The sequence below is a fragment of the Pongo pygmaeus genome, chromosome 6 (assembly GCF_028885625.2).
Source record: "Pongo pygmaeus isolate AG05252 chromosome 6, NHGRI_mPonPyg2-v2.0_pri, whole genome shotgun sequence".
NCBI lineage: Eukaryota > Metazoa > Chordata > Mammalia > Primates > Hominidae > Pongo > Pongo pygmaeus.
Window position 1 is genome coordinate 2,002,021 of NC_072379.2, and position 18,538 is coordinate 2,020,558.

Here is an 18,538-nt window from a genome sequence, read left to right on the forward strand (position 1 = left end):
CGCGGATGAAGACCGAGAGCGCGTCAGGGCCCACTCACCACTCCATCAGCCTCCATGCTCGGCCCTAAGGACGCCACGGCACACACTCAGTATCTGAACACTTGAATGGCTGAGCAGATGTAAATCAAACCGCTCAGACTCCGGCGGGTCCCAGAGAGGGTGATGTGTAAGGCACAGCCCATGCATGAGCAATGCTTCAGAGACGCTGGAGGAACCTCGAAACTAGAAGGCATCACAGCTGCCCCGTGCAGAGCACTTCCTGGGCCGGGGCCAGACTAAAGGCAGCCCTTTTCCTGCTTTACTCTCGGCAACCCTGAGAAAGAGGGGCCATCCACGGGTGAAAACCGGAACCCCAGGGAGTGGGTGTGACGAAGCAGAGACTGCTTCCGTGGGGGGTCCAGGGGCCCACACACCAAACCTGTGTGGCCAAGGAAGGGTGCTCTCTCCCCACTGCCACCCCCATCTCACTGCAGGGCCATTTGATGTCCCCTGGAGCTGTCTCGGTCCCCTGTTCTCAGTTCCTCTGACGACCAGGAGAAACCCTGAATGCCCAGGGCCTGGCCTGCTGCAGACACTCAGAGCAGAGGAGTGGCCAATGCAGGAAAGCCATGGGCCTCCTGCCACCCCACCCTGGGCCCACAGCCACCGCCACCCACAGTGGATTCTGGCAGGACACTCGGGTTGCCCCACGTCCACTTTCAACCCACAGTGGGCAGTGCCAACACAGGCACCGACGCAGGGCCTGGAGCTCCACCTGCGTCTCCCTGGAAACCTCTTGCCTAAGGACCCTGATGGGTCCACAAGGCGGGGCAGAGGAAGAGAGCTCTAGAAAAGCAGCCCAGCCTGCAGACCCTGCTCTAGGGGCGCCGTGTGCAAGCAGGAGCTGGGGTGAGGGTGCCCTAGGACAGTGCAGTGGCAGAGAGCTGGCAGCATGTCTGAAGTGCAGCCCGAGGGCTGCTGGCCACGCCTGGCTGCCGCACTGCCCAGGCTGTACTCTGAGCCACACTCCGGTGCAGCCGTCTTGGCACAGCACTGCCATGCAGCCCCTGCAGCTGCAGACCCGGATCCAGTGCCACCCTGTGACGGAGGACCTGCTCCCTTCTGAGCGTCGGGGACACTGAGAGTCCCCTGCTGTCGGCGCTGGCTGGAGAAGTGCTGCTAAAGAAAGGCCCACACCAGCAGAGACGAGTGTCCCCTGCAGAGAGGAACCTACGTGGATGGGATGTAACTTACAAAGAAAAGCCCTTCCAGGAAGGCAGCAGAGGAGCAAGAGTTCACTCCAGCCACCTACTGGGGAGCACACAGAGAAGGGCACGGGCTGGAGAGAGGGACAGGAGGCTGCCGGCGTACGTGTCTCCCGCACTCCCCTCCTCTGGATTGGGGACACCTGAGCATGCGCACTTCCTTCCTGGGGGACACGCCTGAGCATGCCCACCTCCTTCCTGGGGGACACGCCTGAGCATGCCCACCTCCTTCCTGGGGGACACGCCTGAGCATGCCCACCTCCTTCCTGGGGGACACGCCTGAGCATGCCCACCTCCTTCCTGGGGGACACGCCTGAGCATGCCCACCTCCTTCCTGGGGGACACGCCTGAGCATGCCCACTTCCTTCCTGGGGGACACGCCTGAGCATGTCCACTTCCTTCCTGGGGGACACGCCTGAGCATGTCCACCTCCCCCCCACCCCGCAGGACACACCTGAGCACGTCCACCTCTTCCTCCGTGGGACACACCTGAGCGTGTCCACCTCTTCCTCCGTGGGACACACCTGGGCGTGTCCACCTTCTCCCTCCGTGGGACACACCTGGGCGTGTCCACCTTCTCCCCCGCAGGACACACCTGGGCGTGTCCACCTTCTCTCTGGGGGACATACCTGAGCGTGTCCACCTCCTCCCTGGAGAACAGGAAACTCTGTTCGGCAGAGCTGGACTGAGACTTTAGCATCTTCAGCTCCATCTCCAGCTAGGAGAAAGCAAAGGACAGAGGGTCAGCAGACACGAACACACCCAGGTGTGTGGGGAACCGCCACCCAGGCCTTGAGACCACCCCTGGCAGCACCCCCGCCCTGCCCGGGAAAGACCTCTTTCCCGGAAGCCTGAAGCTGCCAGGCCAGACAGCACTCTAACTTTGCAAACTCAAGTTCTCTCACTTTTTTGTCACTTCCGTCTCCTGAATAGCAACAGATGCACAGGCTCACAGTGAGGTGTGTAGGGCAGATGTGAGAGTCTCTGGGGAGCGGACACACAGCTGGGGAGAGAGCACGCTCCAACGCTGCTGTTGGTTTGGTTTAACAGCCACAAGCCGTCGTTTACTCTGCTACTTCCAATTCCTCTACAGAACAGCGTGAGATGCTGCACCGCCCGGGAGGGAGCCTGGATTCTCTTTTTCTTTTTTGAGATGGAGTCTCACTCTGTCGCCCAGGCTGGAGTGCAGTGGCACAATCTCGGCTCACTGCAAGCTCCACCTTGAAGGTTCAAGCGATTCTCCTGCCTCAGCCTCCTGAGTAGCTGGGACTACAGGCGCGTGCTGCCACGCCTGGTTCATTTTTTGTATTTTAGTAGAGATGGGGTTTCACCGTGTTCCCCAGGCTGCTCTCGAACTCCTGACCTCAGGTGATTCACCCACCTCGGCCTCCGAAAGTGCTGGGATTACAGGCATGAGCCGCTGCTCCTGGCCAGGAGTGTGGATTCTAACTCGCCTTTACACACCTGGGGTAGGAGGCGTCAGGGACAGCAGATGGTGGGGAGGCCAGGAGCCAGAACGGACTGAAGGCTCAAGGAAGAGCAGGGCGCAGATGGGGGCCTGGTCAGGCAGGCTGGCGCAGGCTGAGGGGCTACGTAGGCACCAGCTCCAGGCTCTGGGGATGTTAAGGGAGGCCAACCCAGAGACGCCCCTCCACCACTCCTGGGTTGTCTCACGGACAGGATCCGATGGGCTCAGGGAGGTAAATCCTGCCCCTGGCCCAAGTCAGAACCTTGTTCCTGCCAGTCCTGACCCACTCCAAAGCCCAGCTCACCCCATCACGAAGGGAAAAGGAAGGGCAGCGTGGCCTCAGGGAGGGAAGGATAGGTGCGCCAGCACGTACCAGGGCAGCCGGAGGCCCCCAGCAGTGAAGCTGCAAAGCCTGCCAGACACCCAGGGTGGGATGACTTGAGGGGGGACAACACCCCCTGGGCTGGGGGCCAGCAGGAGCCTGGAAAAAGGGTACTGGGGCAGGGGGTGCACAGCGTGCAAGGGGGTGGGATATGCTAATTACCCTGATCTAATCACCATACGTTACATGTACTGAAACATCACTATGTATCCCATAAATATGTACAATTATTATGTGTGTCCATTAACAAGAAAGATCCACAGTTCAGACAACAAACACGGAAGTCCATGCCCTGAGCAACCTCTCCCCAACTTCCAAGCCCAGCACCACAGGCCCCCGACTCTCAGCCAACCAACGTTGAGAGGTTTGAGCGTATCTTCCTTCCGGAGGCTGCTGGTGCGTATGCCAGCAACATGTCTATGTTCTTCCTCCCACCACACTTTATTTTTTTTAACAAAAATGGTAAGATGTCCTACACATCATTTGGTACCTTGCTTTTTTTTCACTATATATATACACATAAAAATATATACCTAAATATATATGTATTCTGAGACAGAGTCTCGCTGTGTCACCCAGGCTTGAGTAGAGTGGTGTCATCTCGGCTCACTGCAGCTCCCGGGTTCAAGCAATTCTCCTGCCTCAGCCTCCCAAATTGCTGGGATTACAGGTGCACACCACCAAGCCGAGCTAATTTTTGTATTTTTAGTAGAGACGAGGTTTCACCATGGTTGGCCAGGCTGGTCTCAAACTCCTGACCTCAAGTGATCCACCTGCCTCGGCCTCCCAGAGTGCTGGGATTATAGGCGTGAGCCACCACACCTGGCCTTTTCTTCTTTCTAATTTATCTTTGTAGACGTGGTTTTAAATTTTTGTTTCCCGCCCCCTTCACTAAATTCCAATCTACAGCAGCAGTTCTCAGTTGATTCTCTGGGCACACAATCTTATCAACAGCAAAGAGGGATAATTTTCCAATTTTCCTCCTCCTTCTCAATATTGATACCTTGGGCTTCTTTCCCTTGTCTACTTTGGATGACTAGCATCTCCAGTATAATACAAAATCAAGTTGTGATACTGGACATCCTTAGGTGGCCTGTGGCTTCACTGGAGCTGAAGCCAATACTTTCTTATTTACAGCACGTCACCTTTGGCTTCAAATAGTTATTTCCTATCGCAGTGAGAAATTACCCATATATTCCTATTTTATCAAGAGTTTTTAATCAAGGCTGAATGTTGGATTTTGTCAAACGCCTTTTCAGCAAATATGAAGAGGGTATTCTATAAATTGATATCCTAAAATCAAGCTGACAGGCTGGTCCTGGAATAAACCCTACTGCATATGATGTATTTCAACCTGCTGCTGAATTTCACTCGTGACATGTTAACACTGACACTGATACATGTATGCGCGCGCATGCACACCCACACACAGATGCACACACGCACATGCACACAGACGTGCACACACGCGCACACACACACACAAAGGCTTGTAAGGCCTTTGCAGTTGTTGGTGTCAGTACACTTCCAGAATGCCTTCCCCTCCTTTTCCCACAGTCTGAACTGGTTTACACAGTGTTCAAAGTATCTGCACTTTGAAGATCTGGTAGAATTTTCCCATGAAACTGGCTTGGCCTGATGCATTTTCTGTTTCTTTCCTTTTGTGGTGGGGGAGAGCAGCCATGGCAATTTTGGGACAACGTTTTTCTACAATAATTGGTCTGTTTAAAATTTCTCTCTCTTCTGGAGTTGGGATTGATAGGTAACGTTTCCCTAAAATGTCATTCATTTCCTTTTTAAATTTTTAAATTTATTAAAATTTTAAATTTTTTAAAAATTTTATTAAATTTTAAAAATAAATTTTAAGTTCATTTTTAAAATTTTTTAAAAATTTTTAAAATTTATTAAAATGGAATTGAGATATAATTCATAATTCTTTTTATAGAATTCAGAGAAAACTTGTAATTCTTTTCAATTTTTTAATTTTTGCTTTTCTTTCCCATCGAGGTATACATAATTTACACGCAGTAAACTGCTCAATCTTCTGTGCACAGCTTGATGGCTTTTTTTACATGTCTACACCTACGTATCCACTGTCCAGATCAGGACACAGAATTCTCAGCACGCCTGAAAGCTCTCGCATGCTCCTGCTCAGTCAATACCTCCAGGTAATTAGTCTTGTTTCTTATTTTGGATGGTGATACTTTGTCAATTTTTTATTAGAACTGTGAATAATTCATATATTTTATTGGTTTTATTTCAAATAACAGGTATTTGGACTTATTTATTATTTCTACCATTTTTCACTTTCCTATTAACTTCTGCTTTGATCTTTACAAATTCCTACCTTTTTGGTTCACTCAGGTTTATTTTCCTTTTGTTCTCTGACTTCTTGGGTTGAAGGTCTAATCCATATATTTACATGCTTTCTTGTTCAATGATATAAATATTTAAACTTGTGAATTTAGATGGTTCCCACAGGCTCTGATGAGAAGTGTTTTCATGACAATTATTTTCTACATCTTATGCGCTTTTGATCGTACTTCTTTGAACCAAGAATTGTTTAAGACACAGTGTTTTGTTCTGTTTGGGTTTTGTTTTTTAATTTCCAAGTGTTAGGAGCTTTTTTTCCCTGATTTTGTTCTTGATTTCACATCACACCGCAATCACAGGAAGTTGTATTAGTTCTACTTATTTTAATTTATAAAGGCTTTCTCTATTACCGAATACACAATTAATCTTTGTGAATGTTTTCTATGCGCTTCCTTTAACATGAGTATATTCTCTAATTTGGGGGATATGGGTTTTACGCACATATATATTTTTCTGTTTTTCCATTATTCTTTGCCCACTTCATATATCGCAGATTAGGACATAAATTCTGCTACTGGCGTCTTTGACAATTTCCCCCTTGAATCTCTCCTCATTTCTGCTTTTCCCGACAGCGGTGACGTGTTATTTGGCTAACCCATCCGCACCTCGCTGTGAAAAGCGCCCACCTTTGTTTCTGAGCGGCTTCTGGCTTGAACTCACACTGCATGGAGATCATAGCTCCTGCTTTCCAGGTTCGCTTCACCAGGATGCCTTTGCTTCCCGTATTTTCCAACATGTTTGGTTTTGCTTTGCAATCCAATCAGGAAGTCCTTTCCTTTTAATAGGAGAGTTTAGTCCATCTATAACTGGATTTGTGTCTATTTCTGTTGTATTATGTTGTTATGCTTTCGATTTTGTAGCTTTTACATCTATGTCATTCTGTAGCCTTTTTAACCTAGTTTACTTTTTTGCATGTAATTCTCTCGAGGCTTAGAAAAGTGTGCATGTTTTACCCTGGTTGCTTTTATAACTCAGCTTTGTTTCATACCTATACTTTCCTACTAGACAGTACCTACTGCATCTCCTATGTTGAGTACCTACCTAGTCAGATATATCACCCTCACTGTTTAACTTTACAGTCTGTGACGGTTCATTCCACGTGTCCACTGGACAGGACCTGGGGTACTCAGATCAAAACACTTTCTGGATGTGTCTGGGAGGGTTTGTGGATGAGATCAGCATTTGAATCAGGGACTCAGCAGACTGCCCTGGGCAGCATGGGCAGGCCTCCTCCAACCCCTTGAGGCCCGAATGGAATGAAAACTGGAGGAAGCGACCGTTCCTCCCTTGCCTGCCTGGCAGCCTGAGCGGGGCAGCTCTTGTTCTCCGCCCAGGACTGGGGCTCTCACCACAGGCTCTGCTGGTTCTCAGGCCTGCAGAGCTGGACTGGGCACAGCACGGGCTCTTCCAGGTCTGCTGTGCGCAGATGCAGACCACGGGATCCCGGCTCCATGGCCAGGAGACAGGCCCTCACAGTCACTCTCTCGGGATAGACCAGTCTACTGCACCTGGTACTCTAGAGAGCCTAACATGCAGCTTGATCTACTCTCGCCACCTGATACTACCTTCAGATGGTGTGTTTGCGTCTTCAGCTCTCAACGGCGAGGACGCCATCCTCATGTTCTCTCCTCCCTCTGCCATCCTGACACTTCTTTTTGAATATATGACACGTAGCACTTACATTTCCCAGCTTCCACATTCACTTCATCTTCCAGTTCAGGAGATGGAACTCTTGCTGCGGGTTCTTCAGGTAGTTTTTCCCGTGATTCGTCTCCCTGTGCATCCGGTCACCTTCCTTCCTGTGCTGCCCCCTCCCCTGCCCTGAGACCCTCCGGGTCCTGTCTCACGCACCCCCCGGCCTCACCGTCTCTTCTTGGAGCATGTGCGTTCCACCCAAGCCTCACAGACTCTACTGCCTCGTTAACTTTTATTTCTTGGCAAAATGTCTGGATAGAATTTTCACCTGCTCAATGTCCACTGTTTTTCTGTGAAACTATTTCTGCCACTTGTTTTCCTTCTTTTTCTCCTTTGCTCTTACAGAAATGCATGGAGTGACCTTTACTGCTCACTGCTGAAGATGAGTTTTATTGAATCCGGCTCTGTGCACAGGTTCACAGTGGGGAAGGACAGGCCTGCTTCCTTTTATCTGAAATCCAGTGACAGTTTTGCTGCGAGTCCAATCAGCCCCCAGTAGCTCCCCTCCGGCAGGAGAGAAACGACGCTGTGAGTTTTCCTAAGAGCAAATGTTCTCTCTGCCACAGATGTGGCTTCAAGCACATGTGATGCACCTGTGTGACCCCTCAGCTCAGCACCAACCTCTGCTGCAGCTGGAACCACACGCCCGTCCAGCTGGAACCACACGCCCGTCCAGCTCGGAACCACAACGCCCATCCAGCTCGGAACCACACGCCCATCAAGCTGGAACCACATGCCCATCCAGCTCAGAACCACACGCCCGTCCAGCTCGGAACCACATGCCCGTCCAGCTCGGAACCACACATCCGTCCAGCTCGGAACCACACGCCCGTCCAGCTTGGAACCACACGCCAGTCCAGGGACCCCTGTTCCAGCTGCCGCCGGCCCCCGCACCGCGGAGCCAGGGTCAGGCGCTGCCTCTCGCAAGGGCTCCTGCCAACAAGGGTGTTCTACTCAGCAGCTCCCTCGCGGAGCTGTCTCCACCAGCACTGCTCCAGACTTCCCTGAGGATGTGTCTGCTCACTGCACTCTCCTGCACCATGGGCTGCCTGCCTCTGCCTGGGGCTTGGTTTGCAGCTGCATTTCTGTTTTGTCAAAATTTAAGTGCCATTTTGGTTTTCACGCTTCTTGTTATTTGTGGATGATTTCCAGGAAACAAGGGGGAAATGCTGACGTATGCCACAATGTTTAGAGCAAAAAATCAAGCCCTTTTATTTTAATGTGTAACCTTAGACTCATAACTAAGCTCCCAACTGTATTCTCACAGTAGCCTATGCCTGCCCCCTCGAGCGTGTGCCATCCAGCCATGCTGCAGGTCCTCCACCCGCCCTGCACCTCCCTGCCAGGCCAGCTCTCACCCCTACATCCCCCTCCAGGCCCACGGCCCAGGACAGTAGCCACAGAGGGGCAGACCCACGATCCATGTCCATGGGCCACCTTCCGCCTACACCCCCGCTCCCATCCGCCATTTAGATCCAATGAAAACGCCGCCTTCCCCACAATCTGTCCTGGCAGCTCCTTTACCCCTCCCCTGCCAGCTGGAAGTACCCATCCCCACTCCTCTGTGACCGCACCCTCTACTCCACCACACCACATGGTGACTGGGCACGTGACTCTCCTCCCCACGGGGTGGGGCATTCCCTGGAGGAGACGTGGCAACCATGTAGGCCCCGTTGCCAGCACACAGAACCTGGCACACACTCAGTGCTTGGACAGGCACACGGGTGGGCAGACAGTGGGCACAGATGTGGCAATGGCCACTTCCCAGGCATGTCCAGTGTGTGTGCGGCCGAGCTCAGAACGGGGAGGTACTGGGGTGGGTCAAAGCATCCAGGATGAAGCAAAGGGAGCTGCCCACGCTGAGCAGACAAGACCTGGAGTCTGCTCTGCTGTCCACCAATTTGAGAAGCCACGTAGACACACCAGTATTTAAAAGAAGGAAAGCCATTGGGGAGGCGGGGAAAGAGGCAGGTAGGGGAAGAGCAAACGCGAGGATGGTCCCGGGGTGCTCTCGGCACCAACTGCAGCGCCCTCGCCCAGCCACCAGGCCCGCACGGCAGGGGCACGGCCGCCCAGCAGCCCCAGCTCCACGTCTTTTCTCCTGGGGACTCAGCAGCCGAGAGTGGAGGGTGCAGAGGGCTCCTTGTGATGACCTGTGGGACTCGCTGGCAGGGCACAGGCCCGGGGCAGCAGCGTTCTCAGAGGTCACTCACAGGCACCTGTGCCTCCAGCCCTCGCCGTGATGACGGGGATACCACCACCTGTCCCTGGGTGGGAAACCCGGGCTCCCAGGCACGGGACCATGTCTGAAGCTCCGATCTCTGGGGCAGCCTACAGCCTGGGGAGGAGGCTGAGCTGGCAGGAAGTCAGGCAGGCCCCTAGGAGGCATCCTCACCGAGGACCCGTAGAACGCGTACTCACACCCGGGGCAGGCCCATGAGAGGCGAGAAGCAGCAGGAGACCCAGAAGGAAAGGAGTAGCAGGCAGACGGAGCAGCGTGCGGAAGCGCAGGTGGGAAGGTGGGGTCCAGGAAGAGGGCACTGGGGACAAGGAGAGGGCCCTGCTGAACGCTTCCCGACATGGGGGAGAGCCCATTCTTCATTCATCCAACGGTCACAGAGCAAGACTCACCTCCCACACCTCCCAGGGGCAACTCTGCCCCTGCATCAGGCGGCGCACACAGCAGCCTGGCCATCCCCTGTTCAGGCAGCGCACAGCAGCCCAGCCATCCCCACCACAGGGATCTGAGGCCCAGGCACTTTGTGGAGCGCCCAGCCTACAAGACTTCAGTGCAGACAGATCAGGGCCCCACCAGGGCAGTGACAGGGCAGGGAAGCCCTCCACAGCCAGGCCTGGGGACAGGACACTGCTCTGGGCCTGGCCCAGGCACAGAGCACTCAGTACCTAAAACCTCGTTTTCTGCGTTTACTTCCTCATGCCTGTATCACGGTAGCTGTGAAGCAGCGGCACAGTCCCTGACGGACTCTCTGGAGGACCCGGCCACACTCCAGGGTGGCCCAGGCGCACAGCATGGCTGGGGAGGGCAGCGCCACGGGCCAGTCCCTGGCAGACTCTCTGGAGGACCCGGCCACACTCCAGGGTGGCCCAGGCGCACAGCATGGCTGGGGAGGGCAGCGCCACGGGCCAGTCCCTGACAGACTCTCTGGAGGACCCAACCACGCTCCAGGGTGGCCCAGACGCACAGCGTGGCTGAGGAGGGCAGCGCTGCGGGCTAGTCCCTGATGGACTCTCTGGAGAACCCGGCTGCGCTCCAGGGTGGCCCAAGCACACAGCGTGGCTGAGGAGGGCAGTGCCGCAGGCAGACTTCTTGGGAAGGGCCACGATCCCACGGCAAGAGCCTGGAGGACAGGATTCCCGGCAGCCAGGGCTGCCTTCCAGGGGCCCTGCATGTGCTCCGGGCAGTCCTAGCACTGAGCCTGTCTGTGGAAATCATTCTCTCTGGCCAAACCCTGTGCCCGCACCAGGCTGCAGGAGGCAGGGCCATGTGTGCCTGGCCCCTCCACACCCCTTCCCAAGGCCCACAGATGGTGATCTCCTCCCTGACAAGGCCCCGACGCCCAGCAAGACTGAGAGCCCTTCCTGGGCTGCCTCACAGGGGCCTCTCATATCATATACCTGAGAAGGGTCTAGTGTCTAGAACACATGCAGACTCTTACCACTAACCAACAAAACAACCCATTTACAAAGCGGGGAATGGATGGGGCACACACTTCTCCAGAGAAGATAGATGTGTGGCCGATAAGCACAGGGTGAGCAGTTCAGGATCACTGGCCTCAGGGGAACGCAAACAAAAGCCACGGGAGCCACTTCACACCCACCAGGACGGCTCTAACGAAACATGGAAAATGGCGGCACCACTGTCACTTCTCTTGCCCAAGAGCGTTCATTTGTGTCCTCTTAGTTACGATTAGTCTGGCTAGAGGTTTATCAATTTTATTTCGCAGAAACAGATTTTGGTCTCATTTACGGAACTCAACTGTATGTTTGACTGAGATGAAGCAACCTATTGATTTCAGGTGGGGCCGACAGGGAGAGGGGAGCAGAAAGCCGGGCACGGGGTGGGAGCCCTCGGGACAGGAGCCACCTCACCCTGGAAGACGGAGCTCGCACAGCAGCATGTGTGCTGCCCAGACCCAAATTGGAACAGGCGTGGGGACCCTGGGAGAGCAGCCTGAGCGTAAGCACAGACGTCCCGGCAGCAGCTCCAGCCTCAGCGTGGACCAGCCTCAGCGCAGGTTAGCTTCAGCATGGACCAGCCTCAGCGTGGCCCGGCTTCGGCATGGACCAGCCTCAGTGTAGAACGGCTAGTCCCATGTCCCTCTGCCTACAAGGTCCCTCCCTCCTGGAGTGCAGGCCTGGCCTACCAGATCCACTCATAGCCCCAATCTTCATGAAACATTAATGCTAATGGTCCTTGTAGCAAACTCACTGTGCAGTATAACCTTTAAATAGAGACCTTGCATTCGGTTTAATTTGGGAAGATGCAGGGTGTGCTCCCAGGGGCCTTCCCTAATGCCACAAACTAATAACAAGAGGAGGAGCTGGGTAACTCCCCCCACTGCAATTCTAATTAACGAGGCTGCTGCTGAGTGCCAGAGTGAGGGCGCCCACATGCACGTCCACCCGCCACCTCATCACCAATTCACGTGGCATCCCTGAGTCTCAGCTGCACCCTGTACCCCGTGAGGTGGTGAGGCTGAGGCCCAGAGCCTCACAGAGCTCTGGCTGCAATGTGAGGGCCTGATCCCAGGGCTCCCCGGGGCTGATTGGGGCAGAGGCTCCAGGTCTCCAAGAGATGAGAGGGTGCTGAGGTCAGAGCTGGGCATCCTGGCCAGAGACCACCTTTCTGCTCAACTCTGCACCCTCTGGCACCAGGAAGGCTTCTGGAGTGGCTATGGCTTCCTGAGGAGGCCTGGGGGGGGGATCTTAAGTGGAGTCCACTCTCCAGTTTCCTTTCCAGCCTGGAGGAGACACAGGCGCTATGGACCTATGGGCCATGGACAGCCCTCTTGGCTCACCCAGCCATTTCCTCGTGAGCACAGATGTGCGCCTGAGCTGGGAAATGCTTTCTCCTCAGAAAAAAGCAGCCCAGCCGGAGGGCATGTCCCGGCCGAATGTTCGCCTGAGGCCACCTTCATTTCTCAGTATGACTCCTCAGGCACTGCCCCTGGGACGAGGCCGCTGCAGAACCAGAGCAGCTGTGCTCGGAGGAACCGGGGCCTCACCACCAGGGCTGCAGCGTGCCCTGGGCTGCCACTGCTGGCCTCGTGAACACCGCTGGGTGCCTGAGCACCTGTCCCACCACAGCGCCGCTGCTGGCCTCAGGAGCATCGCTGAGTGCCTGAGCACCTGCCCCACCAGAGCACCGCTGCTGGCCTCACGAGCACCACTGGGTGCCTGAGCACCTGTCCACCAGAGCACCGCTGCTGGCCTCACAAGCACCGCTGGGTGCCTGAGCACTTGTCCCACCAGAGCACCGCTGCTGGCCTCACGAGCACCGCTGGGTGCCTGAGCACCTGCCCACCAGAGTGCCACTGCTGGCCTCACAAGCACTGCTGGGTACCTGAGCACCTGTCAAGCAGAGCGCCACTGCTCTGACTTCCAAGCTGGATACCCAGCCCCATTTACACTCATGGAGGAGCGTTGGGAAGCCAGATGGGTGGTGTCTCTGTATGTGGCTTCCAAGGGCTCCAGAACCTTCACTGGGATCAATGAGGCTGCCTCCTCAACAGGAGCAGTTGTTAACACTGGGGAGGGGGCACAGGTGTCAGAAACCTTTTGAAGATGGCAACTGCTCTCTGGAGAAAAACGTGTGCACGTAACGGAAATGTGTATGCAGCCTCAAGGGCTTTGTGGAGAGCTGAGCACCTGCCCTGGGATGCTGGATAAAGAGCCCCTGCTTAGAAACAAGCCTGAATTTGAAAGCTCTCCCCACAGAAAGGGCCTCCCTCCCTCCTATCAGCTCCAATCCTACATCTGCCTTTTTAGGACATCTGAGGCCACCTCCTGTCCCTGTGAAGCCTCTCACTGTGGAAGTTAACTCTGCTGGGGGAGCTTGGGGAAGGCTGTCTGCCAGGGCTGCTGGCTGAATCACAGGCAAAAACAAGCCCCCAGGCGGCCCAGTTCAAGAGAAAGTCCCAGTGTCTCCAGAACAGGCGGATGCAAGGATGGCATGGGCTCTACGTCAGGGAGGCAGGCGGCAGGGGCAGGGGCAGGTGCCACCATTGTGGGCCTGGGGCCAGAATGGGATCAGCTTATGGAAGATACTCGTACCTGAGAAAAAGCTTAAGCCAGAAAGGGCCACTGCAGAGACACGACAAGTTTAAATCACAGGAAAATGCTTCGTACTTAGGATGAGGGTACGATGTTTCCCCTATATGGAATTACTACCATAATTTTTCAAGATAAATGTACTGATTTCCTTTCTTGTGGTTATTATAGACTCAAGCTAAGTTTCGTGGAGTGGAATGCACGGGGGACTTCACTGCTCTGAGTCTGAAGTGCCCACCTTCTCCTCATCCCCGCCCCCAACGCCCAAAAGAGGCCCCCATGGGTCATATGGCAAGGGAGCCGCACTGCGACGAGCTTGCCTTCCCATGTCAGTCCACAGACCAAGGCAATCCAAGAGGACTGGCAGGAACCTTGGCAAGCTCCCTCTAAAGTTTACTGGAAAAAACACTGGAGAATATCTAAGACAATTCTGAAAGAGAAAATAACACAAAGGTCACGACGTGTCAGACACACTCTGAGGCTCTGCTAGCTCACACACTGTGGCACTGGCCCAGATAGAAAACAAGCTTATGCGTTCCCTCTGCACTGAGATTTTCTTCTGGTTTTTGGAGGAGAAGCAGGGATCCAAATCCTCTACAACCAAGGTCCAGACATTATGCCTGAGAAATCTATTTTCTGGGCTAAGAAACCATCTTCTCAGGCTACTGTTTCCAAAATGCAGATGATCCTTGCAAGGTAACAACATTAAATCACCAGCATCTTCTCATAAGATCTTTGGAAACTGGGAAAAACTGAAAAGGCTGGGTGCTCACACTGGGAAAGGGGACAGAGGGAAGAGGAAGCATCCTCCTTCCACCTGTCCCCACTCAGCACTCGGCAGATGCTTTAAAATCCCCAGCTGAATGCCTGGCCCTGGGGTCCCGTCCTGGTGATTTCACAGAGGGCCTGATACGAGGAAGCCCCCTGCAACCGCCCTGGCCACAGGGTCTGGGGTCAGCCTGCCTGGGTGTGAACGCTGGAGCACTCTCTGCCACTGCCTGTGCCAACACGGGCAGGTCACTAATCCTGGCTGCACCTGTTCCTCGTCTGAGTATCTGGGGCCATAATCAGCTTGTGGGTTTGCTGTCAGGATCACAGTGGGATGATGTGTGTAAACAACAAGCGTGTACTCATGACGTGGTGAGCAACAGCACACACTGGCTTTGCACGTACTACCGCCACACCCAGGGCAGCACAGTGACGATGGTGGTGGTGATGGTGAAGGTGCAGGCCCCGTGAGGGCAGGGAGGGAAGAGCATATCTGCGATGCAGGGGCAGCAGCAGGGGTCCAGCTCGATTCCCAGGGAGGCTGAGACTCCGCTGGACTAAAAAGACGTCCTCGGAGGGGGAGCAGCACAGGGATTGCTTGGAAGGGCGTGAGAAGATGCGCTCAGAGGGCGGGGACATCACCGTGGGCAGGGCAGGCCTATCAGGCGCTGAGGGACCAGGTAGAGACCCCCCAGTAGGAGGACGGGGCAGGGCAGTGAGCGCCCACCGGCTCTCACACGGCAGGAAGGAGGTGGGCCCATGCCATGCACCGTGCGCTCCCGCTCCCATGCTGAACTCCTAGGAGGCAGCCTGCGGAGGCGAGGAGGCCGTCAGGCGGACCCTCAGGGAGGGGATTAGGACCCTCATAAAAGGGACCCCAGAGCTCCCTCGCCCGTCTCACCATGTGAGGATACGGTGAGAGGGTGCCATCTGGAACCAGGCAGCCTCTGCAGACACCAGACCGGCCAGTTCCTGATCCCGGACTTCCAGCCTCCAGAACTGTGAGCAACAAATGTCTGCTGGGGTTTTATTTTATTTTATTTTTTAAATAGAGACAAGGTCTCACTCTGTTGCCCAGGCCAGTCTCAAACTCCTGGGCTCAAGATTTCAACCCGCCCCAGCCTCCCAAAGTGCTGGGATTACAGGCGTGAGCCACCGCGTCCAGCCAACATCTGCTACTTTAAGCAGCCTAGTCTGTGGCGTTCCTGTTGGGGCAGCTGAATAGACAGACGCGCAGCCACAGGGTCTCTGTTCCCTCAGACAACCGCCTAGAAGAGGCGGTCAGCAAATGCTTGCTGAATTAGACAACTTCCCTCCAATGCAAGAGGCATTTAAAGCAAAGATTGCTCCATGAGACACTTGCTGTGGCCAGCACGATTCCTTCCGCTCTGTGGAGGAGCCTCGGGGCACGCACTGAGGATGAGGCTGGACGCAGGGAAACCTGAGCTGGTGAACGGGCAGCGAGCCTGGAACCAGCTCCGGGGCTGCTGAGGAGGATCAGGCCCATGTTCTCACCCAGAATCGCTTCCCAGAACAACTTGGATCTTCCCAGCACACCAACTCACTTAGCTTTGTGAGACTCCAGGGAGGCTCCCCCTTCCTGTCTCCACCCTGAGGACCAGGCAGTGAAGCACCTGCCTGTGGCCACACAGCAAGAGAGGTGACAGGTATGGCTGAGGGAAGGGACTAGTTGTGTGGGATGGAAGGACGGACGCAGGAGCCCCAGGCGGGGGCCCAGGAGAGGCCGCCTCCAGGGCTGGAGAGGAGGAGAATGAGCTGAGGACACAGTCTCAGACTTTGAGCCATTCCCCAGACCTGCCCTGGACACATCCCTGGCCCCAAAGAGCCTCTCCAAGCTCAGGACACCTGCACACCAGGGCACGCAGGGACATACATGCTGGTGCAGCATGAACTGAACAGGTTGCCAGGAATCAGGAGGCTGCCACCAGCCATACAGAACCCCGGTGCCAGCAGTGAGCCCCGGTGCCAGCAGCGAGCCCCTCCAGCATGCCCCCGAGCACGAAGCACTCCGGTCAGAAGTAGTGCTTCATCGCGTAGCAGGATGGGTCCAGAAGGTGAAATGAGGTACTGTCAGTTACCACACCAGGAGGCTCTCATGATCATTCATCTGGAGGCACTGGCCATGCTGGTGGATGTGACCAGACAGATTTCGGGCCGGGCACAGCCATGAGGACCGGCACTGAGGAGGGGCTCACAGCTGCCTGGTCCATCCTCAGTATCAGCACCAGTGAGGACAGAGGCACCAGCCACACCGCCCGTGAGTGCTGGGCCCTATGGGTCTACACACAGCTCCTGGGCAGGCAGGGTCCGCCGGGTCTACACACAGCTCCTGGGCGGGCAAGGTCTCCCGGGTCTACACACAGCCCTTAGGTGTGCACGGCCCTACAGGTCTACACACAGCCCTTAGGTGTGCACGACCCTACAGGTCTACACACAGGCCTCACTGGGAGTCTCTTCAGGACAAGCTCTACCGGTGCCCTCACCTTCCCATGAGAAGCCAGAGGCTCTGAGAGCCACACGGACCACAAGCTCCTGCACGGGAGACCCCAGAGAGCCTAGGGCTTCTCCATGGGCCCACGGGACCTGCCCTGCTCATGGTCACCAGATTTCAGAATCTGTTTGTAAAGCACCTGCCGCTAGGCCCAACTCAGAGTAGGCTTCGACACCCTGCCCATTTCAGAGATGGACAAAGAAGGGTGGGGGACGGGAAGTGGCCTGTCCGGGCCTCAGTGCTGCTGCAGCCACGGCCCTTGGTGGGGCAGACTTGGCACAGGGTGCTCCTGGGAGCAAGGAGCAGGCGCAGAGGGGCCACAAAGGGAAATCAGGAATCAAGGAGGATGCTGCTTAATCAGAGCTTAGAGCAGCATAATTCCCTCTAAATCGGAAATTAAATCTTCACTCCTCACTCCCCAAAGTATATAAAATATTAGAGGATTTTTTATAGCTGTAATCAAAAGACTCCTAACTCCAGCCACTGCGGGCCTAGCTAATTAGGGGGGTTCACTAATGATACGACGATGGCCCAGGAAATCTCTCCTTGCGATATTAATTGCATTTAAAGAAAAAAACATGAATTGTACTTATGCTTACTAATTAGTACGGGTTTGCTAATTAATAATAAGAAAGTCAGAGTGCCTTTGTCTTGTCACTGGCAATTAACTAAAGATTTAAGTTTTTCTTTTTTCTCTCTTTTCTCCTTTCCTAAATAACAAAATGACTTTGGGTTGGAAAATAGCAGGTAAAGGAGCTGCAGGCTAGGAGACGGGACGGGCACCAGGGCCATATCCCAGACCACTGTGGACAGAAGGCGTGAGCGATGCAGTCCGCCCTGCCAGGAACGTGGCTTCTCCACACAAGCCCTGAGGGTGCAGACCACCTAGGCCCCAGCCTTTCCAAGGACAAGAGAGCCCCTTCCCCAGACAGCACCTACTGCCGAGCCAGTCACAGGGAACTGGGTGGGAGGGGCCTCAGAGCCAGACCCGGGTGACTCCAGCCATCCCAGCTCAGGGCGAGCTCCCGCTCTGGTTCCTCCACCATAAAATGAAAAGGGAGTCAGGCTGTCCCGCAGCCCAGAGACCCCCTTCAGACAGGACCATGCGCCTGCACCTATAATCCCCGGGAAGAAGCCATGACACTGAGGGCTCTGGGTCACACAGAGAAGAGGCGACCTGGAGCCCAGGGCTGCAGAGCCCAGTGCGGTGGCGGGGGCAGGGGAGGGAGGCCACTGGCCTTCAGGAATGCCTGGCAGGGGCCAGCCCCATCCATGGTGCCTGTAGCCCCCTTGCCTGGCACTGCTGTCCCCAGGACCTCCTCTGAAGGGCTCTGCATGGCAAGAGGGGCACAGAGCCAGTGAGACCCCTCCTCTCGTCCCTCGGGAGCCCATCTGGCGGGCCTATGGCTCCAAACAAAAGACGGGGCCAGGAACAGGAGCTCAACCCGGGGAGGGGTAAAATCACGGTCCTGCTTGGGGGCAATCCTCCCACCACCAAATTCGAAGTCAAACGCTGCAGCTTGGGGCCCAGGCATTAGCGCTTAAACGGTGCGGGGTACGACGAATAAGGAACAGAAATTATATGGGCTAAAAAAGAAAAAACGCAGGTTGAAAAGCAGCCAAACCTCCAGCCCAGCGCTGTACCAAGCGCACCTCACAGCCCCCTGACCAGACCCAGAGATCCGGAGAAGCCAGCACTCCGGGGGGCCACACCCACCCCACCTGAGGGCCCAAGACCAGTTTCCATCTCCCTCCCCACAAAAGAGGCCTGGAGTGAGCAGTTCCTCCAAAACTGTAGCCAGAGA

The 18,538-nt window shown here is 55.1% G+C and overlaps 1 protein-coding gene across 15 annotated transcripts in view; it reads right to left on the reverse strand.

The window, feature by feature from the left end:
• Positions 1-18,538, reverse strand: part of MAD1L1 (mitotic arrest deficient 1 like 1) — a 413,243-nt gene that overhangs the window by 159,930 nt on the left and 234,775 nt on the right. For 14 of the 15 annotated variants that reach the window (XM_063667207.1, XM_063667208.1, XM_054494509.2 and 11 more), the window contains one exon: positions 1,874-1,962. In XM_063667207.1, coding sequence (XP_063523277.1) covers positions 1,874-1,962 — 89 coding nt within the window. Of the gene's footprint in view, positions 1-1,733; positions 1,744-1,873; positions 1,963-18,538 lie in introns of those variants that run through there. The other variant, XM_054494520.2, reaches the window with a different exon arrangement.